Source organism: Caloenas nicobarica, chromosome 1 (assembly GCF_036013445.1).
Source record: "Caloenas nicobarica isolate bCalNic1 chromosome 1, bCalNic1.hap1, whole genome shotgun sequence".
NCBI lineage: Eukaryota > Metazoa > Chordata > Aves > Columbiformes > Columbidae > Caloenas > Caloenas nicobarica.
Genome location: NC_088245.1, coordinates 209,105,095 through 209,128,525, shown reverse-complemented (window position 1 = coordinate 209,128,525; position 23,431 = coordinate 209,105,095). Strand labels below are relative to the sequence as shown.

Here is a 23,431-nt window from a genome sequence, read left to right as displayed (position 1 = left end):
ATAGTGACCCAGGACTACCGCTGGCTCTGGAATCACAGAATCACTGGAATACCATCCTGGTTGCTAGATGGGCTATGGAACTGGGACAGAGGGTAATCTCTCCCTTCCAACTCAAGACGTTCTATAATAAGTAGCTAAATAGAATAGATTTCTACATATAGCTAAACTAGATCGAACAGGGAGTGTTGGCATCGTTGCTATGAAAGGTTTAGGAAATACCCTCAGTAAATGGTTTGTGGAATCACAGAATGTCAGGGGTTGGAAGAGACCTCGAAAGCTCATCCAGTCCAATCCTCCCGCCGGAGCAGGAACACCCAGATGAGGTTACACAGGAAGGTGTCCAGGTGGGTTGGAATGTCTGCAGAGAAGGAGACTCCACAACCTCCCTGGGCAGCCTTTTCCAGTGTTCCGTCACCCTCACTGAGAAGAAGTTTCTTCTCATATTCAAGTGGAACCTCCTGTGTTCCAGTTTGCACCCATTACCCCTTGTCCTATCATTGGTTATCACCGAGAAGAGCCTGGCTCCATCCTTGTGACACTCACCCTTTACATATTTATAAACATTAATGAGGTCACCCCTCAGTCTCCTCCAAGCTCCAGAGCCCTAGCTCCCTCAGCCTTTCCTCACACGGGAGATGCTCCACTCCCTTCGTCATCTTCGTTGCCCTGCGCTGGACTCTCTCCAGCAGTTCCCTGTCCTTCTGGAACCGAGGGGCCCAGAACTGGACACAATATTCCAGATGAGGTCTCACCAGGGCAGAGCAGAGGGGAAGGAGAACCTCTCTCGACCTACTAACCACCCCCCTTCTAATCCACCCCAGGTACCATTGGCCTTCTTGGCCACAAGGGCCCAGTGCTGGCTCATGGTCATCCTGCTGTCCACCAGGACCCTCATTCTTAAAATCACCAAAGTCACATTTTGGTTTGGTGGTTTTGAATAGAAATGAGCTGGAGTCATTCAACAGAAGGTTAAATGCTGTGTATGACTCTGTTCCCTTTGTTCTATATCCAAAAAGCAGGATGATTAGTTTCTGTCAAGTCTTGTTAGCTTGAGGAAGCTCCATTAGAAATACTGACCTTGGCACCTTCCAAAACATCCGTGTTGGACAAAATACTGTTGGTCGATACCGGGAGCAGGATTTGATCTTTTTCAGAGGCTGACTCAAAGGAGCTCTATACATCGATATTTTTTTCTTCTGGCTCCTCTCATCTCCTGAGCTTCACAAAGCTCAAAACTGCCTAAATGTGAGAGCAGGAAACTCAGCTTGGTTCAGCTAAGGCCATTTTCTAAAGAAAAATATAAGCTCTTGTAACTCGCGTTCTCTGTAGGAAAAGGCACCGTTTTAAGAGTTACGGGACATTCCATGAGAGCAATTCCTGTCCGCAGTTCAGAGTCTCTGAAATGGCTTGTTCCAACCTGACGGGTATACTTGTCATAAAGATACTCATTTTGGCTTGTTGTTTATTATATACTCCCGATCTTTTCCCACATTACTGCTTCCCATGTTTTGCCGTATGCTTTGAATTGTTTTTAATGAAAAACGTTATTTATATAAACATATTTGTTTAAATTCTCAGAGATGGATGCTGTTGAGTTGTATATTCCTTTGAGACAAATAGGAAAGAACAGCTAATCCAGATTTCTGTGGAGTTTATGGTCAAGGATAGCATCCTATAGTTATTTTTTAGGTGAAATATGACTTATTTCAGGAAAACAGAAAGATTAAAATGAGGTGCTGTCACAGCAAGCTAAATGAAATCCAAGTGGTATTATTGGTCAGTTATTTCTGCTCACTGCGATGTTTTACTGCTGAAATATTTGTGATATTTTTATTTCTCCTTATCATCAAAATTTCTGTTAGAAACCAGAAGAGCTGGTTTTCAAGATGGCATTGCATTTTTTGGGTGCTTTTCATATAAAGTAACAATTACTTCTGTAATTGCCTGAATATCAAGATGATGTCTGTGCATGCTCATATATAAAACTAAAAAATATGATTTTAGAAGTCAGTATTTCATTCCCATAGTACTGAACTATCAATACTGCCAAACATCATACGCAATGCTTTGTACTGCAGTAAATTTTCACAGTATTGGAAGAAAATTGCATATTTAGAGAACATTACTTTACAGATGCGTAGAAGATGACAAATCAACTAAGCTCGGATAGGAATAGGAGTTGAAACTTGGCTTTAACTCCCTGTATCTTGCAGTAATTAGTAGAAACTTACCTGCAAAATATGGTCGCCTGCGAAATGTGTGTCCAAAAATAACTAAGTGCTATAAAAATGATTAGCATTAAAGAATACCTAATTGAAGGTGTTGCTGGTCAGGCGCCTTGGGATGGTTTGGATCTTGCACCATGTTAAGTTTCCAGTTGTATCAAAGAGAAGTGCTCAACTAATATAAAACCTGGAGGGAACAATCTTCAGGCAGGTAATCTCGAAACAGATTCTGTACCCAGCCAGCTGCTTTTCCTGGAGAAGCGCGGGGATTATTTCCTCAATTTTATTGTAAGTATACAGTAAAAGGATAAGGAAGATGTGAATAGTTAGTCCAGAGATGTAGCAAATGGGAGGAGGAAGGGTGTCTTTTATGGCCTGTCCAGTTTTTGAGACAAAGCTTTTATTTGGAGGAGTAACTCCAAATAAACTGCTTCTAGCTCTTTCTCTTACATTCTTCTCAGCATCAGGGTATAATCTGGACCTTTGACTTATTCCTAGTCTTTCTGTGGTACTTAAATAATCTATATATTTATTTGCTTTGTCTTGCATAGAGAAGGTGGGTTCATGGGAAATGCTGTTATAAAAACATTCAGCTTCTTTCTTTTTCCCCCGCAGGGTTCACTCCATCTCCTGTTGCTCAACCACAGCCATCAGCTAGCCTTAATGTTGACTTTGAGTCTGTGTTTGGAAACAAATCTTCTAATGTTGTCCTAGATTCTGGTGGTAAGACACTTACTAAAATTGATGACGTACATCCTTTAACCTTTTTTACTCTTGAGGTATAAATCTCCTAATCTGTATTTACTCATACTGCTGTGACAGTGTTGCAGTTGAAGAAAAATGACTTTAAAAGGCCAATACTAGCATTCTTAATCCAATTTTTCTTTATTAATCAGAACTTTTTCCTTACACACTATTTCTGTGCACACCCAGCTGAAATGTGTACATTGATCTCCCTCATTTAAATATTTTGTGCATTAAAAGTTCACACTGTGAACAGCCTTAATTTTTACATGCTGGCAACTGAAATTAAAATACAAACTGTATTTGTAGAGTGTGATCAGAACAGGTAAAGTTGCATCTTCATTTTATATACCTGTGCAATGTATTTTTGACACTTTTTTGCCTACACGTTACTCTTTCAATGTTAAGATTATTTCAGAAAACAGTAAGTTATTGAAACATACACAGTTAATTTGGATTGTAGTCATAGTTAGTACTCTCTGTGTTCTTTGAGCATCTGGAAAGTAAATACTTTCTCATCTTTTGACATTGGACTCTTGATATTGGATTCTTGTAGGGCAAACCAGTGAGCCACCAAAAACAAATACATATGCATTTTTGTAAGATTGAAATACTTTAGATATGTATTCTTTATGTTTTGGTTTTGGGGTTTTTTTACATTTTGCTTGCTTTGTAGTCATTGTGAATCCATTCCATGTTCAATTGATGTCATGCGAGTTAGACTAGTAAAGTGAAATCTTTCTGTAGTGAATACCTCCTTTATCAAGAGGCACAATAAATTTTATCCTTCTTGTATGGTGCAGTATCACAGGTTAAATTTAGTATTTTAGCCATTGTGTTGAACTTGCTGTCTATTTAATTGAATCTCACGTCATTCATGGGAGGCGTGTGATTCAAATAACTTATTTTATGTTTCTCATTCCAAGGCTTTGATGAACTAGGTGGTCTCCTAAAACCAACAGTGGCCTCTCAAAACCAGAGTCTTCCAGTTGCCAAAGTACCACCTAACAAACTAGTGTCAGATGATCTGGATTCATCTTTAGCCAATCTTGTAGGCAGTAAGTATTGAACCACTGATGTAGAAATACTTAAAGAATTCTTCTAAATGAACAGAATTTCAACAGTATCGTTTTCTACTTTGTGACAGATTTGGGCATTGGAAATGGAACTACTAAAAAGTGAGTATGTTTAATCAGAAGTTAGGCATTTTTATTTTCTCGATGGTAAATTCTTATGAAAGTACAGGTTCAAACCTGTGCGTAATAACCTAACGTGAACCTTTGGAGCAGGTTTGGGATTGTACATTGTTTCTCATACGAGGTATAATGAATAGTCGAAGGTGACTGCAGACTGAGTGACAGTGATAACAGCAGGCAAGATGTCCTTCTGTCTCTGATTCCTTTCAGGCTTTGTATTTATATAGGAAATGAGTTCATCAAAATGTTGGTTTGTAGTTGTAGGTAATCTTAGCACACCTTATAAATGCTTTGTGGGATCCGAGTGTGTGCAGAGCTGTGTTAAAGATGGTGATACTACCACTTCAGACTTGTGGTTGACACTGAAACAAATGAATTTTGAAGTTGGATGTATTGTAGAACAGTGAACTTCTGCTCTAGCAATGAAGTTGAGAGTGTGATTAGCGGCTTCAGACTTATTGGGACCATCTGTGCCAACTCTGAAATCATTCAGAAATCCAGTATGCAGTTGATCCCAAGTCTTGTACTGGGGAACTTGACTGAGTTTAGATAAAGGTGAGGTGGCTCATGTTAAACGTTTTACTTTTCCCAGCCAAAACAAGCTGTCATGAGACCTTTTGTCAACTCCTTTGCTAAAGGAGTTTCTTCACTAACAGAAGCAGCCACATTTCCAAGAGGAAACAGTATTTACCTGAGGGAGATTTGTCGGAAAATCCAATGTTTTCTAACAGTTCTTTTAAAACATTTGTTTGAAGTGATGTAAACTGGACTCAGCCAGGTGAAAAGAAACTAACAGGTGGTTCCAACTGGCAGCCCAAGATTGCACCTACAACTGCGTGGAACGCTCCAACATTGGTAAGCAAACACTCGTTTTAAAATAGTGAGTTCCCTGCAACGTAGATATGTAGGCTGATGTATAACAGAGAAATTTGGAAGTGATCAATAGTTGCAGTAAAAGAGTAGTAAAAAATTGAAGGAGTGGTCAGCTTGAGGTGCATACTGCTTGGATTTATTTTTCTTAGCCGTGCAGTTGTAGTAAGTAGTTTTGTGATGTGCAGGTTTAGCATGAATTTCGTTAGTTTTTGCCCAGCCTCTCTCAGGGCAAGAGAGCAGCCTTCGTGTTCCATTGCACTGACGCAAAACCATCAATTCCAGTGTTGGGAGGGGGCTACGGGGGGCTCTTTGCAGTCTAGAAAGGTAGAAGTGTGAGAAGTATATTTGTGATATGCAGCAATACGTCAAGTACGTCTAACATTACAACTCTGGAGGTGAGAACGGACCGAGAGATTAATCCTCTTGATGCCAGTAGAGGTGTCTGTGCAGTGATGTGAGCTCTTAGCATACGTAACTACCGCTTTTCTCCCCTGATGTGTGCAGTTGTTTTTAACGCACGTCGCTTTTGGTGATCGACTTCCATAGTATTGGCAAGGATTTAGGGGTAGCACGTAGAGTGAGGGCTCTTAATTACAAGCCCAAATCAAACAAAAAAAATCAGTTTGAGGCTATATGAGTAGTTTTCACAGTGCTAATGAAACATTTTTGCATGTGAATCCTACTCGCCCTTTCACAAATGACCTGGAGAACTGTACGTGGACAGAACAGGTAACACGGATTTATTGCATCTGACCGTAACTGAGTGGGGGAGGTTGAACCCACAGCGTGATAATACAGCCTTGTGGATTTGGAAAGAGGGAGCTTGTCTCCCTGGATCCACCGCCTCTTCCGTTCTGGGTGTCCCTTATCAACTTGCTACTTTTGTCTAGGGAGAAATGTTTGTGGACCTTACCCGAGAGTGTGTAGATATTGAAGAAACTGTAACTACTTTCCTGCTTCAATGACTGACTGGTGGTTCGAGTTTACTTGTGTGCTTGAATCTGTTTAATAACTTGTGTCTTGTATATACATCTTCTTGTGATAAGTCATTGCTTTAACAGCCTTTATTATTCAGAGATGCTGTTGAGACACTTCTTGTCCTGTGAAACTGTTCCATTAACATAAAAATATTGAAACAGAAATAATCTAGGGGGGAAAAAAGTTTGTTTTCCTCTGCTGGTCTATTTATTGTGGAGTTTCTGCTGCTTGCTAAATAAATATGCTTTGGAAAATAAGGCTTTCATGTCTTTGGGAAAAAGGCATATACCAAATAAATGGACTGTGCAAGACAATTACAAGCCTAATAACGATGACAGTATCACAGGTGTATGTGTCTGAGCAAGTGGCTTGAACTACAAGAATTTGTTGGGGTAAACATTTAATGTATTTGTGAACTAAAATGCTATCTGTGTATATTCTGTTGTTTAAGTATTTGCTTCTAATCCAGTGTTATTGCATTATGTAATTGTTCTCCTGGGAAATACAGAATGGCATGCATTTTCCACAATACGTAAGTGAAACAACCCACAGCCTTTTTGCAATCGACTGGCATGCTGATATTAACCACTGCTGTTGCAGAATCTCACAACCTTCTTGCTGTTTACACATTCCTCATTTTAAAATCTTTGGTGTGCCAAAAATTGAGCTTTTCCTAGCATACACGAACCTCATAGGTGGTCTGCGGGCTCTGACTCAAATGATGGCATGGGAAATACCAAGATTCTTTCTCCTTGCTTTCAAGTGTCCCATTTGCTGCCAGAGAGCTGGGGTGTGTGTCTGTGCTGCCTTCAATGCACTCGGTGAATTTTGAATGAAGATTAAAATGTTCGTGTTTGAATAATTGCATGAAACCTCATGGGCTTCTGTTATACTTGGCACTTTGTCCACATTTACAGTAGATCTTGATTTTTGTTTTTATTTTTTTTGTGGGGAGAGACCAATATGTCATTAATGCTTATATGAAAAAAGAAAATCCATGCTGACAGTTTACAAAGCAATAACCTGTGCTTGCTGTCTGAGGAATGCAGCCTTTCATTTCAAAGGGTTTTTTTTTCTTTATGTCAACAATGATATTGGTCTTTCCCTGTATTCTGTTTTCATTGCAGGGTAACTCTGTAACTAAAGGATGGTAGGTCCATACTTGAGCACTCAAAAATAAATGTAGTCAGCATGTTTTTGTGTGTGTAGATGTGGATACACAAGCAAAACAAACTGATTTTCAGGATGGCTTTGTCAGCTCTGTGAAATAATGGATAGTACACAGTTTAGATAGTTCTTGATGGGGGAAATCTATTCTGACAGCAATTGGAATGCCAGTGACTCTGGCTGCTATCGATGAAGAGGCAGCTGATATCTTAGAACGGAGTTCAGCAGCAGTTTTGCTGATGTCCTGTTTGTGATGTTACAATGTATCTGCTTTAATCCAGTATTATTAATATTTTGTCACTTCCCTCTTCGTGTACCAAGAAATGCAAACAGTTTTTGTCTTGCCATGGACAGTAATCCCAACAGCATGAAAATTAGACTAACAGGAGGTAGAGTGGAGGGACAGCAAGTTATCTGAATATTTATAACCACCAATATCTAGTCTGGGCGGGGGGGGGGAAATCTTGTCCTTGTAAGAGTTAATACTAATTTAGAAAGCGGATAATGAAATTGTAGAACAAAGAATATGGTAATATGGTTAGGATGTGAGAACTGTCTTTAGTATATTTTTCTTTCTAAGAGTTATCAGCTGGTTTTCTATGTATGTGTTGCCAAGTTGTTTACAAAACATAGTGTCACCGCAAGTGTTGTCTGTTGACAGCAATCTTACTGTAACCTCAGAAAAGTTAACTGAGGTTAAGAGTAATATAAACGTATCTGCAAAGTACCAAGAGGACTTTTCCACCTGTTCAGATCTACTGTACTAAGTGGGTGAGTGAGAGGGAATGTGAGTTGCATATTCATGTTAGGGTTGGATTTATATTGAAGGATGGTAGGAGAATCCCCATAGCGTGTCCATCCTGGCTAAAGACAAGAGAATTCTGTAATGCTGGCAGAAGCAATGGTGTTTTGGTCTTTAAAATTATTTCTTAAGACTCCTTGTGTACCATTACTTCAGATTTTGAAATATAAGTATATCCTTCATGGGATTAAAAAAATGCTTCTGCTTCCTGCATTTTCTCTCTTTTGCTTCTCTGTGTCTCGTGCTCTGTTCTTTAAACAGGATGCTGAGAGAACGGTAGCTCGCAGTTCAGTTTAGTCAGCCAAAGTCCTAACAGGTTAAAAGCAAATACATAATTATAGATTTGCCAAGATCACCTAGAAACCTTAGCTTAGCTATTGTATTGGATACACTCTGTATGCAAGCCTGCAAATCCTATTTATTCTTTGCCACATCATGATAAGCGAAGTGCCGCGGTTGCCCCGTGGCCAGCGCTGTCTGACCCGAGCGCGGCCGCTCGCTCCTCTCTCAGTTCTCCACTGTTTTTCACACCAGGCACCGCCCGTGATGGCTTATCCTGCCACAACGCCAACGGGGATGATGGGCTACGGGATGGTGAGTGAACTCCTGCAACCCAAAGTTTAAGTCAGATGCCTATGTATTTGGTAGCAGTCGTTTTTTCTGAACTATCTTACCAAAGTCTGAATTTCAACTCCTATTGGTTTATTCGTGGCCAAATCATTAAGTCCTGGTTTTGTGAGCCTTGGTGGTTTTTGTCTGAAATTACATCTGCCCTTCCTTAGAAATAAGTGCATCACGTGACTATAGCTACGTTCACAATGGGAATGTTTTATCAGTGAAGTGAAACCTTCCTTAAATACTTGCTCCCAACCTCAGCAAAAGGCATCTGCGATGATCGATGCTACAAAACCGCAGGTTTGTGACACGACCGTGTCTTGCGGTGTCGGCTGAGAATTGGATCTCCTAGTGACACCAATACTGGAAGGCTTTTCACATAAACCTGACCTTGTTGCTCTGAAAAGCTGTTCAATTTTTTTGTTCTCATCTCAAATTTTAAAATATTTCTGAAACGGTGAGCCTTAATTCTCTATCAGTATGGTCTTGATGTAGCACAGCCTTGCTGGATGAGTAGAAGCAGAAAGAACAGTTATTCTGTTAAACGACTCACAGACTAGTATAACAAAAATAAGCTAAATGTTTCATCATGTAATCAAATCAGTTTAATGATTTATAATTTGTAAATGCTCAGCAAGTGAACTGCAAAAGTGGCCAACGGTGTTCGTGAGGGTCTTGTGGGAGGGTATCACGTTCCTCAGTACCCTCCTGTAGTACGTTCTGTGCAAAGTCGTCGTGGTTAAACTACCTTTAGTGTTGAGTCAAACTTGATCTACGCAACTTTGCACTGACAGTACTGGGAGAGTTTTCTGGGTGGCTGGGGAAGGTAACATGTTTAGTGTGTAGAAGGTAATCTTGCATGTTTTGTCAAGCAACCTTTGTTGTGGGGTTTAAATGCCCATGTGAAGTGGGAACTGGAATTAGCAGGAGCCGTAGCTCTGCTGCCCTGAGTTGCTGTTACTTGTTCAGAAGCGTGTGATGTGAGCAGGTGGGTGAGACCGGCCGTTCCAGAATGACCAGGAGGCTTTATCACATCCTGAAAACTGTCCTGGCTCATTCAGACTTTATTCAGGACATTTACTGCTAGGAATCTCTGAAACGTTGAGCCATCTTACAACCCTTGTGCTCCATTTTTCCTAAAAGCTTTAGTAGGTACTGTAGTTCTGAGCATGCCCATTGCTAAGTGGCTTTTTCCTTGGTGAGGGCACACTGGGACAGGCAATTCCATTAGTCCCCCAGCATTCCCTGGCTGCTTCCTTGTGCCAGCGGGTATTTTTGTAGGGTGTTTTCGTCAGGATCAGTTTCTTGAACGGGTTCACACCCTGATTGCCCAAACAACGGGTTGGCGTAGCAGGAGGACCAGGATTAGTGGAGGGAAAGCAGCAGGGATTGCTTCAGCAGGGCTGCTGGTATCAAGCCGAGCCTGAGGGCAGCGCCAAAAGCAGCGCCAGGGATGGGCGTCTACCTAAAATAAAACAAACCAGACTTCTAAAACTATTAGTATACGTTAAACTCTTAATTCGCCTCAGCCAGAGTGTCAGTAACACTTTAGACTTCAGTTGCATAATGCCTCAACGTTAATTATACATATAGTTCTGGGGTTTCGGTTTTTCTGGAACTCTGTGAGCTCCCCATTGAAACCTGTAAAACTGTTCCTGTGCTTTCGAAGGCAGACAGGGAAGTGGTGTCAGGCCTCGGTTTTGGGAGCAAGAGGACCAGCACTAGTGCTTGTGCTTCAACAAGTATTTGAGTGTTTGATTTCTGCAGCGAGAGATTAAATGGGCTCAGTTGTTATTGAGAATATTCCTTGAAAAGACTCTAATGTTCCTTTCCAGTAACCTTGATTTGCAGAATATTGTAGAAAAATCTTAAATGATTGCATATATCAAAAATGACCAAAATTTACCATTTTCTTCACTTAAACACTTGCAGTGTATTAATGCTAAGTGTGATTTGATGTTGTGGATATTTTTTTTTTTTTAGCCATCACAGATGGGAGGCATACCAGTCATGACACAGCCAACTTTAATATACAGCCAGCCAGTCATGAGACCACCAAACCCATTTGGCCCTGTACCAGGAGCACAGGTCTGTATATTCAATATGATTCATGCTAGGAACAAATCACAACTGGGTCGGTTTCTTTAAAAAGTATATTAATATTGCGTGGGACAGATGTATTGCACAAGCCCAGCAGTTCATGGAAGTATTACTCCTTCCCAGCTTCTTGTATCCAGGGGTGTCTGTAGCCTTTTACCTCTGCCTTACAGGTGGGTGTGAAGAGCACATGGTATCAAACTTGGTGAAACTTCACCCCAACGCCTGGTAGTTCGTACTGGCTGCTCTCAGTGGGAGGCACATGACACCTCCATCTAGTTTTTAACTATCGTGTTCTGTAGAGGTCTTTGTGTTCCTCCAAGTGTTTGTAGAAGACTATATTTACAGCACAGTGGAGATACTCAACAGCTACACAAACGCGTCTGGCCTTTCCCTGTCGAGGAAGGTGTTACGTTAAATGGAGCGTTCCTTACATTGCCCACTTTTCTGCTTCTCGTGAGATGTTGTGTGTAGCTTCATTACCTAATGTCCTGGAATAAAAGAGTGTGCTGAAGGGTTACTCTGAACAGTGAGAACTGACTTCATCAAGACTGGAGTTAAATACCTACCTTTTATTGTTTGTTTAGCAAACTTCTGCCACTGAGAAGTTTCTATCTGGTCTCACTCTTTTGACCCAATAGCCATCTGAAGGTAGATTTTTGCAGTAGGAAAAAAAAAAAATTAGGGGGTCGAGGGAATGGATAACCTCGAACACCTTCATTATTTTCAGAAAATACTGAATTGTTAAGACTTCGTGAACTGTACTTAGAGGCAGAGCCAAGTTTAGCTGGCAGCTTGGAACTCCAGTATTAACAGTGTGTTTTTACTTACTGGTCAAATGTTTCTTTGCCAAAGTTCACACTGTACATCATGACCCTGTTAGAAAAATGTGGTATATCGGGTCTGTATCTTGATCTTACTATGAAGAGCTCTGCCTTTATTGGTGGCTGTTTAGAGCCATGCCTGTATAAATTCACTCAAGTAGATGTTGGTGTAAGTGTGTTTTTGGGACTAGAGTGTGGAGGGAAAAGAGTTCAGCAATAGGTTGGAAAGGAAAAGAGCCTCAAACCTTTCTCTGGTACCCAGATCTGATCCTTTATCAGCAGTGGTGTTGTTTGCTGCCAGTGGGTGGTATGTCTATTGTCTTTGCTAAAACGGGGTTTTTTAAATTCTTTTTTTAAAGGCTATATCTGAAAGAGATGCTGTTAGATTTTTGTAGCTAGAAACGCAGTTATCAATTGACATTGTCTTGGACTTCTGAGAGCTGCTTTGCACATTCGCTGTCACTTAAGACGGGTGATTCAGTGTCTTTCACATGGGTTTTATACTCTTTCAAGGGGGGAAAAGAAGTGTTTGATACCTCTTAAATAGATAACAAATTAAAGGATCCTTGAGGATAAGAGTTTCTCCTTCAGTTTCCAAAATATTGATTTTTGAAATGTCCCTTTAAAAAAAAAAGTGTGTGCATATATATATAATGTGTATAAATCTACCTACCTGCCTGACTCAGTTATAAACAGGTAGGTGGATCTGAGTAGCGAGTTGAGCGTTTCTGCTTCATTTGCCATTGCAGGGCTTGGTCTGGGTTGAATCCCAGCTGGCCGTCCTAACAGCAGAAAGAGGAATTAGTCACAAGCGAGACGTGCAGACCTGCATTTATTGTGCTTATCTGACACGTTTGGCTGCTGTGAGAATTAATTGGGTAGAAAGCACATCCTTTGACTCAGTGTTTGCTGTGTGACCGGGGAGGGTTTTCCCTGAGACAGTCAGTCTGTGTTGCTTGCAGGCGTTGAGTTTTCGAAGTCTGACATCGATAAAGCAAATGAAATGGAACAAAAGCTGCACGCGAGAGCTTCTTCCCCATACACAGTGTCTATAGCCACGAAGGGGAATTACAATATTGTTACACTAAACTTACTGTGTGTGTAGTCTTGAGGTTCTTCTGAGGGCATATTTGTTTAGGTTTGGTTAATACTCCTGTTGTGTCAGAAATAGAAATAGGAATATAAAGAAACGTGTGTTCTTGGGATAAGGAAACAAATATAAAAGAATTAATGATGATTGCCTGAAAGGCACGCAGTTCGAACTGCCTACATCTTGTGTGGATCGCTCTAATCACCGTTATTATAATACACGTTTTGTCCGTGGTGTCATCAATGCCAAAAAGTAAATAGCTTTTAATATTTACATTTAAAGCACCAGCTTATATCACTTACCTCTGGTCTCCTGATAGACCTTGGTTGCTGTCTACAGTAAAGAAACTTGGAGGTACTTAAAAGCATAATGACAGATACAAAGTTGGTGCTGAAAAATCTTATTGCCAAGTTTTAGTGTGTTGGGAACTCCTGCTTTTCATACAGACTGGTAAAATAGGCATCCTGATGCTGTCCAGTTTCTTTATAATTTAAACCAGTGTTCCTAACTTGATACTCTTAAGGATTTGTCTTTACAAATATACTTTCCCTATCCCTAGACATACCTATTTTCCCTGCCTTTCAACTGCTCTGTTTGTCCTCGTGCAACTTTATTTCTAATTGTTGCTATGAAAAGCAAGGGTAGTTTGGTTTTTTTAAGGGCAGAGTAATTTGAAACAATTGAGGATGAGACTAGAGCAGTTTCTTCTTTGTAAATCTAGGTGCAGAAGATATTTGTAATTTTAAAAGAAACTGGTGTGTATGCGTGTGGTTTTTTTTTTCCTTTGGAATCATTTATCTTACATTAGGGTCAGTATTGCTTGAGAGAGAACATAATCATTTTCATAATGATAAAATTGCAGGTTTTCCTCCCTGCAAAATATTATAATATATTGTGATACCCCGAACAGTGAGAATTATTGGAGTTGTGTGATTAAATTGTAGCTGGTGGGAGGAGAGTGTGTGTGTGTGTTTGAGGAAGGGAAAGGCTGAATCAGTGATTCAAACAAGCTTAAACAGGAGCCAGAGTGATGGCAGGTGTGATGCTGTACTGCAAAATTCAGGATATTTCAGACAAGCCAGAGCTGAATGATGGACAGTTAACTGGCATCTAAACTACCCGTTGTAACCTCTGAGTATCGTAATGCACAACAGCAGCGTTGGAATGTTCAGCACCAGCAAAACCATGCTCATGTTGGCTGATAGAAACTGGTACAACACTGGCAGATGAGCGGTGTGGTTTGGGTTGTTACGTGTTCTGGTCTGATTAGCCCCAAAAGGACACAGCCTTAGGAGAGGAGGCAGCTAGGCAGGGAAAATTTTAAGATTTAAAATAGAACAAAGAAATTACTTGGCCTGCTGCCAGCGTCGGCGTGAATTGTAACACTGCAGTTGTTAACGTCACCGAATTGTACAGAAGTAGGAGAGGTCGCCTGGTGATGATGGAGAATAGATAAATCTGCAAATAGGTTGGTTATGGGGGGTGGTTTTCATTTTTGTTTGTTTGTGGGGTTTTTATTTTGTTTGTGTTCGATGGTTGTTTGTGGTTGCTTTTGTTTGGGGTTTCTTCTTGTTTTTAAACTGGAAGAACAGGCTATATATTTCAGGACAGGCTTACACCAGAAAGCAGACTTTACAAAGGGCTCCTTTTGGCACATTAATCCCAAAATATACACTAAACCAGCTCAACAGACTTGTTTAATGAGAAACCAGCATCCAGCTGACGATGGGAATCAGCACAACACACCCAGTGGACAGGTTTGTCTGTGTTACTGTGACTGTGGGGAGGCTTTGTCTCCTGGAAGCAGCAAGAAGTGAGAAGCGCTGTTGGAGGTGAGGCCGAGCTCTGGGTCTGATCCAGCGCAGCACGTTGCATTTCAGATCATGTAAGCGCTGGGCAGCAGGGAGGTTAAATCCACAGTTCTGGGTGTGGTAGCGGTAGAGAAAACCAATGGCCGGTGCTCTTGTTTTAAATGCTTCTCCTTAGAAACAGCTAAGGTAGGTTCTGGTTTTCAGATCTATTTATAAGCCGTGTTCTGGATAGATGCAATATAGGAAACTGTCTGACTATATTTTCTACACTTTTTTAGTCCTCCTTTTTATTAATTAGAGGAATCTCATTAAAATATGTATTTACTGTAAGGTACCGTGTCTTGCCTGAATTTGGCTGCACCATGTAGGAAGTACCGCTGTCAAGTTTTTTTCCCAGTATTTAAGCTGAACAGGCCTCCTGAGATGTCACCTCTCTTTTCTGGTTACAAGCTGTTGTTGCTCTAAACCTGCCAGTCTTCCACACTGCTTTCAAACGGGGACATCACTTCAGCTTTCATATTGATTGGAGATTTGCCAACTCAAATTTCACAGGACTTTTCATACGTGACTTCAAGCCATTTGACCGTGAAGAGGAAGAATGTGTGAAATCAAGTCGCAGCAGGCAGGCCCGGCTCAAGTTAGGACTCTGTTGGACTTTAACATTAGTCTGGCTCAAATCCTGGAGAGTGGTGAGGTGTGCGAGCAGTGGCTTTCCAAAACCAAGCTTAAAAGGGAACTTCTGACATCCTGAAACTGCTTCTCAAGCGCTTCCCATTCTGTCTCATGACTCTTCCATAATCTGTTTATGGGGACTGGATCCGAGTGCCCCATCGGGAGTGGGGTTTCAGGTGGGAGGTAACGATTTGAACCCAGATAGAGAGTGGTGATCCTGAAAGAACCGCTCCTCCCTGCACGGTTTCTGAGATAGACGTTAACGTGAAAAATTGACCTTTGCAATGGCAGCATTTACACTCTGGGCACTTCTGCGAGCAGTTCCCATAAGCGTGTTCCTGTCATGTGCAGGTTGGCAGCCATTCAGTATTTCCAAAGGAAATATCCCTTCAGACGATGTTTTTTGCGATGGGTATGAAGTGCAAGTATGCACCGGTGATCAGCGACTCGATTGTGAGTAAACTGTTAAAGCGATGGAATCTGAAATGGAGAAAACTGGCTTTCATTTGTAACTTGCAAAAGCATGCGAGTTCTATGAGCGGGAGGGCAAGAAGAATTCAGTAAAGCACCATTTATGACTTGGAAAGCACTAATAAAGGAGGAAAAGGACTACAAAAATAGATCAACAAATAGCAGATACTTGGGCAGTTACAGCCTGCAGATTACTGGTCCCTTCCAGCAGCAGCAGCTGCAACGCCAGTATTACCTACCTGTGAATTATGTGCTTCGGATGGCTGAACTTGTAGTGTGGTGCTTTAAATACATGGCTATAGGATGTGATTTTTGTTAGTGTATAGATTAGCACTCTCAGGCTTCAGTTCTTGCCTAAAACAGCAGCAGATGACAAACTTCCATCTATTTTTTTTTTCCTACCCCCAGAATATGTCCTGTGTTCTTCTAGGCCCCAAATTGAGAATTATCTGTTACCTGCTCTCCAGCCTCTTTTTACACACATCCTATTTGGAGAAGAAGAGATGCGAGTTTATCTGCTGACTTGGCGAATGCCGATTGAAATCTCCTTTCGGGGGGTTCATGTCCAGCTTGTTTCTGCATTACACCAACCATTGGAGAGGCTTTCTGTTTTCCATATGACCAAACACCTCGTTTTAATAGTTGTTTTCTACCGAGTTTGCCTCTTAACCTCCCCTCGTCCTTTCATTACCCGTTCAGCTTTCATATTCTGTCATTCTGAGACCTTTTTTTCTTTTTCTTTCCCTTTTTCTGTCGTCTTTCCTACTAGCTGTCTGCAGCATCCAGCCCTTCCAGTCAGAGTCCTCACAGAGCCTCAGGAAAGGATCCCTTTGCAGAGCTCTCTCTCCAGGATTTCTTGTAAAACAACTTAGGTATTGTCCGTTATACTGGGGAGATGCTGGTTTTTGTGATATAAAACAAAAAAATTGAAAGTTCTCATTCCAGTTTTATTAGCATGGCTAGAACTGTTTCGGAAGAAAATTACAAATAAGCCGTGTTGAGTTGGAAGCATTGTGGAAGTGACTTGGAAACTCGGTGTATTGACCGCAGCCCTTTAAAGGCCCAATCAAGTCATTTTGCTTCGGTCCACTGGAAATACAATTTGCTGGTTCCTTTCTAACTGCAAAATCCAGCACACGTGGTGCTTTGCTGGGAAGGAACTGGTACAACCTGGTATTGACCATTTTTCATCAGGAAAGGGTTTAGGGCAGGGGCGTCAGACTCATTTTCACCGGGGGCCACATCAGCCTCGTGGTTGCCTTCAAAGGGCCGAATGGAATTTTAGGACTGGATAAATATAGAGGGGGAAAAAAAAAAAAAGAAACCAAACTGGTTTAGGGTTCTGGTCAGCAGCAAACACCTGGCTGCTGCTGGTCCTCTGCTCCCGCACCTCGCCAGATCGCCTGACCAAAGGGTCCACTTGATGCAGAAGGAGGTACCTGGTTCCATGTGTGCGAGGGTTAAATTTATTACAGACGTGCACTGGAGTTCCTTTCTTTTTTATCAATCAGAGGAAGGTGGGAATTAACTACTAAAATGAGTGAAAACATGAAAGAATTCAAGAATATGTAGTGGATAGAAGAGTAGGCTTTATTGCACACAGCATCTGCTTTGCTTTGTCCACTTGTGATGGTTCAGTGGGAAAAGTGACCTTGAGTTCTCTTCAGAATTGTGTTGATCCGTGTTACGCTGCTGCTGGTGACAATATTGCATGGATAAGTAGCTTTTTGTTGTGTTGGTTTTTTTTATTGTTGGACAAACCAGCTTAATGCAAAGAGCTGTTCCAAAGGCTGGTGTAGCTGGAAGAACATCTTGATGGCTTTTGGTTGTGTTCTGGTTCTGTAGAATTTTAGTTTCCATTTGAAACTTCAGATCTTGGGATGGCTTGGGCATTTGAAGAATGGAAAGGTTGGAAGAAAACACGGGTTTATAGCGAAGTCCGACTTCTGTTGGGTGTTAACACGCGGGTTTTTAATCTTTGCAGATTCAGTTTATGTAACTGTGTTAGATGGAAGAGAAAGGAACGTTTCCAAAAAGATGTGCTCACCAGTAAAGCCCCACTTCCAGGAAAAAACGAACTTCAGTCTCTCCAACTCTCCTCTTCCATGAAACGGTGCAGTGAAATGACACAGACCAATGAAGGAACCTGAGACGACTCCATATGGAAACATCAACATACAACACAAAGCCAAGAATTGCCATGAATTGAGACTAAGATTGATATTTGATTTTTTTTTTCTCTCTTTTTTTTTTTGTCCTGGTGACTAACACGTCAATACTTTCAGCTTCTATTAGTATCCCTAATTGGTAAGGTACAAAGAGAAGCCTTTATTCTGGAAATCGAGATGGGTGTTTGGAAATGCTGTCTGGGATGGAGATGTGTCCTTGACCAGAACTCGAAACAAGACCCTGGGCAGGGGAGGGTCAAATCCTAACTTGTAATTCTGCAGTTACCTTTTCAGTCCTCACAAATGTAGGCACAGCAGTAATGGAAATTAACTTTTTTTTAAAAAAAAAAAAATTATATATTCAGTTTGCAGTAGACATTCCTTATGTATTATTGTTTGTATTTATTTATGATTATCAATTTAACATTAATATTGTATCAAAAAAAAAACCTCCTTATGAAAATGAGTATGGATGTATACAGTATGTCTGATTTTTATCCACAAAGAATGAATCTGATTCAGAACGCTTTTCAGCTGACGTACAGAGCACTAAATATTTTAAAGGTCTGAATCTAATGAGTTCTCGGTATATATGAGAATTAGGGAAGAGCTGTAAAATGCATTAATCCTCATAGTCAATTCTGTGCCTAGGATTTTGCAAGGGAACAGTTAACTGACTAGAAGAAGCACTACATTTTTAATTCAGCATTAGTGCATTGGGAAGGAACTTTATTGCTTTGTGCTTGGCATGTCATTATTTTTACATTTGACATTATAAGGCCTTTCCAAAATGAATGTGAGGAATTGCTTTCACTTTAAGACTTTCCTTCTTTTCTTTAAAAAATAAAAAAAAAATTAAAAAATTGAGGTGGTGTGTGTCGGGGGGAAGCATTTTCATTTGGCTCGTGCCATGCTTATGATCACGTACGTTTTAAAAGTAAAAAAGGCAAAGTAGCTCCCTTACACACGTCTAGCGGGTATTTAGTTAACGAAGCATTAAAGTAGCACTGTTGATCGGTGCTCTGTGTAAATACATCATAACTTTTTGGGTGGAGTGGGGCCTTCAGGAGGATAGTCCACGATGTGAAAGCAATTCTGTACATGAATTAAGCATACTTGCTGCATTGTCTCTGCAGATTCTATTTTTGTTTAAAATATTAAAAATGTATGTTAGCAAAAATGGGTGGATTTTCAAATAAAATGCAGCTTCCACAGAACTTTTGTTACGGTATGAAAGTCTGAGGTGCTTCTTTTCTTTTTGCTGCTTAAAATGTGCACTGATAATTGCTTTGTTTACTTAATAAAATACCAAATGTCTTTCAGATGTGCATATTGTATTGCAGGAAGAGCAGCTCTATGGGAATGATGTGACTTCTGTGTCTTCTCGGTGGCCTTAGTTCCGCTATAACGAGTTGTCTCTTCAAGAGATGGATTCCTTACTTAATACAATATTTCCAAATCTTCCAGTTTTTCCAAATATTCATGGTAATAAACTTGTACTGTTTATAACTGAGCAAGAAGCATAAATATGCCCCCAAAAAGTTATTTAGGTGTCTTCTCTAATCTTCCAGCAGACGGTAACGCTTTGAACATCTGCAGTCAGACACTGGTTTTTATCCCAGGGAGATTTTGTACAAGTGGAACTTTCTTCTTCTCAATGACCTGAGGCTTGTTCTGAAGGACGTACAGCAGAAAATGATCAGTACAGATCAGTAGATTTAAAATTTCTTTCTAAAAGCATGAATTAAAAAAAACCAAACCACCTGAACCTGCGACCTGTAATGCCCAGATCTGTGGAGTTTCCTATACAATTTACTTAAATCTTTACGTCCCTACAGATGAGGCTTTTGATGTGGGACTGGACAACCAGAGAACAACTGCTGTGTAAGTTTTTGTTTGCACTCAATATCAGAAAGGTGAATTGTCTGAACTGGAGGTCAGCTGGACAAAACTTGCCCATTTTTGTTCTGTGAGCTGCATCGGTGCCTACCAGGGTACAAATTGTTGTGAAACACAGTCCAGAGCTTGTGTGACAGATCGTCGGCCTTCCTCCTCCTCCTCTTCCTCCACAGCCCAGTGTGCTGCGTTAGGATCAAAACAGACACCAGCCTGGTCATCTTTTCAGGTCTGAGATGTTTTCTGCACAGCGGTTCCGATCTCTGTTTTGCAGCTGAGGACAGATCTGCTTCCTTGGGTCTGAAATCTTCTTGATCCCCTTTGTGGGGCTTTGGGCTTGAGGTTGCAAATCATGCAGATGCCAAAAATCCCCAGACAAAATAAATAAGCCACCTCTTCTGCAGGGGTGACGAATTCATCTGCTATCCCTTGCTGCTCACTCCCAGTTGCTCTGTGGTGTTTAACACAGCTGCTGTGCAGGTGAAGATTTCTTGGTGGAGGCTTTGCTGATAAACCATGATTTTTTGCTTTACTTTTCAGAGACAAACCAGCTTGAGAATGTTTCCCGAGGATTATTTTCCCATTTACTTTGTTCCTAATAAGTACGTTTGGTTCCAGTATTGCTGGAATAAAACTCAATCGCAGCTTAATTTAGAAGCCATAGCTCATAGACATGTTACTTTTCAATTACTGGCTGTTTTCAATAACAGGGAGTTGTGGAAACCTGGTTCTCCTCAAAATGGAGTTCAAAGGCTGTTTAACCTCGAAGAGCAAACTGGGAGTAGGGAAGCTGCCTGCTCAGAGCAAGCAGTGGAGGAGGCGCATTGTTAGAGGGATGTGGTTCCTTTTAGAGCTTTGTGAAGGCAACTAGTGTGTCAGAATTGTCACTATTTTGTAGTAATTTTTTTACAATCAAAGAATTATGTGATTAAAACAACTGGATTTACCTCTTGAGACAATTACTATTGCCAGAACAAGAACCTGAGCAGCTATTAAATTCATGTGTTTTCTAAAAGCCCAAATGTAGACTCTTCATCTAAAGACAAATCTCAATTCTTTTGCTGCTTCTGTTCTTGGTTGCGAAGTCACTAAATCAAACTGTTGTATACAGTAAATTGACACAGACAGTACCTCAGGAAATGTTTAAAAACTCGTTTTATGTGACATCAGATGGTCTGTTCAACCAGCTGCTGGAATGTCATGGACTCTCCCAGCAAGCAGAAGAGCTGGGGTGACACCCCGCATCTTTTATTAAACACTAAGTGTTTGTTTTCAGAGCCTGGTATAAACCTTGTAGTGACACTGAATGAATTGCAACTCAAAGGCCATGATATAATTGACGTAGAGATTGTAGCAGAAAAATGAGAATTGGGTACCAACACCACAGGGGAAAAATAGGAAATGGTGATGGGAGCAGAAGACTGACAAGATAATGTGAGGGGTAGTGAAGAAATGTGCAGAATATGAAGAAAAATCAATGTTAATGGGAGCATGTGTAAAATAACTAAGAGCTTTCTCCTTGGCCTATTGACAATTTTTTGACTTGGCCTTTGCAGCTCCCTCACACCACAGGGGTGAGAGCAGAAAGAGTCTTGACATCTGAATTTGCCCAACAAGAAAAATCTGTGAGTTACTGATGTTTTCCACGTTCAAACTGGAGAACGAAGGGGTTCGGCTGATGAGTACGTGATGTCCTGGGTGCATCAGGAGAATAAGTGAGGAGGAGAGAACCCCGAGCAGGTTCCCCTGAAGGTGTAACATTGTGGCCACCCACTTGATGCCGTTTTGTGTTTGAAGGCTGAGTAGATACTAAACCCATTGCACTGGTGGGAGATGACTTGCCCAAGATAACAAATCGATCTGTGAGTTGAGTAAAGCGCAGTTCTTATTTCTTTTCTTGCTTCTCCGATGACGAAATTTCCTGAGGCAAAGACCAAAAAGCCTTGGAACAGACAGCCGACTTCCTTAAAGGTTTCGTTGTGTGAGCCAGTAATGGTACTGGAAATGTGTTGGGTGCAAGGATATTGCTCTGGATGTCTGACAGCTGTGGTAGATGAGGAGAGCTGAGGTCTTGGGTTTATTTTCATAGCATAGATCTCTGCTTTGTTCATGGCGGTAACTACAGCAACTCTTTTTCTAGAAAAGCATTATTTGATACAATTTTAGCCTCTTGCACTTCAGTCACTGAAGGTGAAGAGAAGATCCAGTGCCATGTCAAATCTCAGTTTTCCATGGCTCGGTGGAGATGTTCAATGAGCCACATACGGGAACAGTTGTTGGCACCTCCTTACCACGTCATGTCCTAAAACAACATAGTGCTTGTGGCAGCCTGCAGAACATCAGTTCTGAAGTGTAGTATTACAAAGAAACATCCTTGCTTTTACAGCGGACTCAAAATCCAAGGGAAGGGCTTTTTCAGAAGAACATCCAGCTGCAAAACATCAGTGGCTTAAGATGCTAGTACCGTCAGTCTCTGTTCCTTGCTCGTCACTTTAGTGTAACTTTTCAGTCCATTAGCTTCTGTCTTGCCCTTATTCTGGCAAACTCCTTTTAGCCCACAGAAGCAGAGCGTTTAGTAACTGCTCACTCAGAAGGCAGCCAAGCAAGAACAAATGCTGCAGAACGAGTCTCCTACCCTCATTTCCCAAAACACGCAGGTCTGAACCTGTGGAACGATTATATAACCTCGCTGCAGCGGAGGCTGCAAACCTCTAAAAAACCAGAGCAAAAGTTAAGTAACCTACGTTCCCCACAGCTCTGGCCAGGGAGAGATCAGCCTTGCACAGCCAGACTGGAGAGCGGTACAACCCGGTTGCCTGGCTCTGCAGGGAGATCGCTGGGCGAGGGTTCAACGGCAGAGTGCTGAGGGAAGCAGCTCCGTTCAGCGCTGGGGTGGATGGAGGCCAGCAGCGCACCCCACCCCGCTCCCTTGTGCTTTTGAGGCATTTGATGGATTGATCTTCCAGCACGTGGACTTTGGTTCTGTTAACATGGCTTTTTATTACCAGAGGCTTACTTGCAACTTGAGTGATGCTCATATTTAACTTTGAATTCCCAGGGAACAGTTGGGAGGGTTTTTTTCCCTGTCGAATCTGGTTAGAGTTGTGTGCCAGTTAAATACATAACTCCAGTTCAACTGAGGCTTTGCTTGGATTATAGTTGTGGGGACACATGGACGCTTTTCTGCGTCTTGTAGCCCAACTGGTGTCCTGGAGAGAGTTCAGAGAAGGGAACGGAGCTGCTGAGGGGCTGGAGCACAAGTGTGATGGGAGCAGCTGAGGGACCTGGGGGGTTCAGCCTGGAGAAAAGGAGCTGAGGGGAGACCTGATCGCTGTCTGCAACTGCCTGAAAGGAGGTTGGAGCATGGAGGGGGTTGGTCTCTTCTCCCAAGTAACAAGTGATAGGACAAGAGGAAATGGCCTCAAGTTGCGCCAGGGGAGGTTTAGATTGGATATTAGGAAAAATTTCTTCCCAGAAAGGGTTGTCAGGCACTGGAACAGGCTGCCCAGGGCAGTGGTGGAGTCACCATCCCTGGAGGGGTTTAAAAGATGTGTAGAGGTTCTTAGGGACATGGTTTAGTGCCAGGTTATGGTTGGACTCTCTGAACTTGAGGGTGTCTTCCAACCAAAAAAGATTCTGTGATTCTAGAGCCATCTTGTGCAACAGAAACATGGTGAAGAAAAGGTATTTCATCGTGCTGGGAATTTAAGGGTGACTCCTGTAAGTTTTGTCCTAACTGGAGTGGCGAACCCTGACTCCCATTGTTCAAGTAGGAATTTGAAGCATCGACCGTGCTGCCAGA

The 23,431-nt window shown here is 41.5% G+C and overlaps 1 protein-coding gene across 6 annotated transcripts in view; it reads left to right on the top strand.

Annotated features, from left to right (window-relative positions):
• Window positions 1–19,163, top strand: part of PICALM (phosphatidylinositol binding clathrin assembly protein) — a 72,352-nt gene extending 53,189 nt beyond the window's left edge. The window contains exons 16-24 of one of the 6 annotated variants that reach the window (XM_065658353.1): window positions 2,841–2,948; window positions 3,896–4,027; window positions 4,117–4,147; window positions 4,921–5,020; window positions 6,525–6,548; window positions 8,520–8,579; window positions 10,584–10,688; window positions 16,335–16,437; window positions 17,550–19,163. In XM_065658353.1, coding sequence (XP_065514425.1) covers window positions 2,841–2,948; window positions 3,896–4,027; window positions 4,117–4,147; window positions 4,921–5,020; window positions 6,525–6,548; window positions 8,520–8,579; window positions 10,584–10,688; window positions 16,335–16,427 — 653 coding nt within the window. In that variant the 3' untranslated portion in view covers window positions 16,428–16,437; window positions 17,550–19,163. The remainder of the gene's footprint in view (window positions 1–2,840; window positions 2,949–3,895; window positions 4,028–4,116; window positions 4,148–4,920; window positions 5,021–6,524; window positions 6,549–8,519; window positions 8,580–10,583; window positions 10,689–16,334; window positions 16,438–17,549) is intronic. The other 5 variants (XM_065658312.1, XM_065658337.1, XM_065658321.1 and 2 more) reach the window with 5 other exon arrangements.
• The last annotated feature ends 4,268 nt before the right edge of the window (window positions 19,164–23,431 follow it).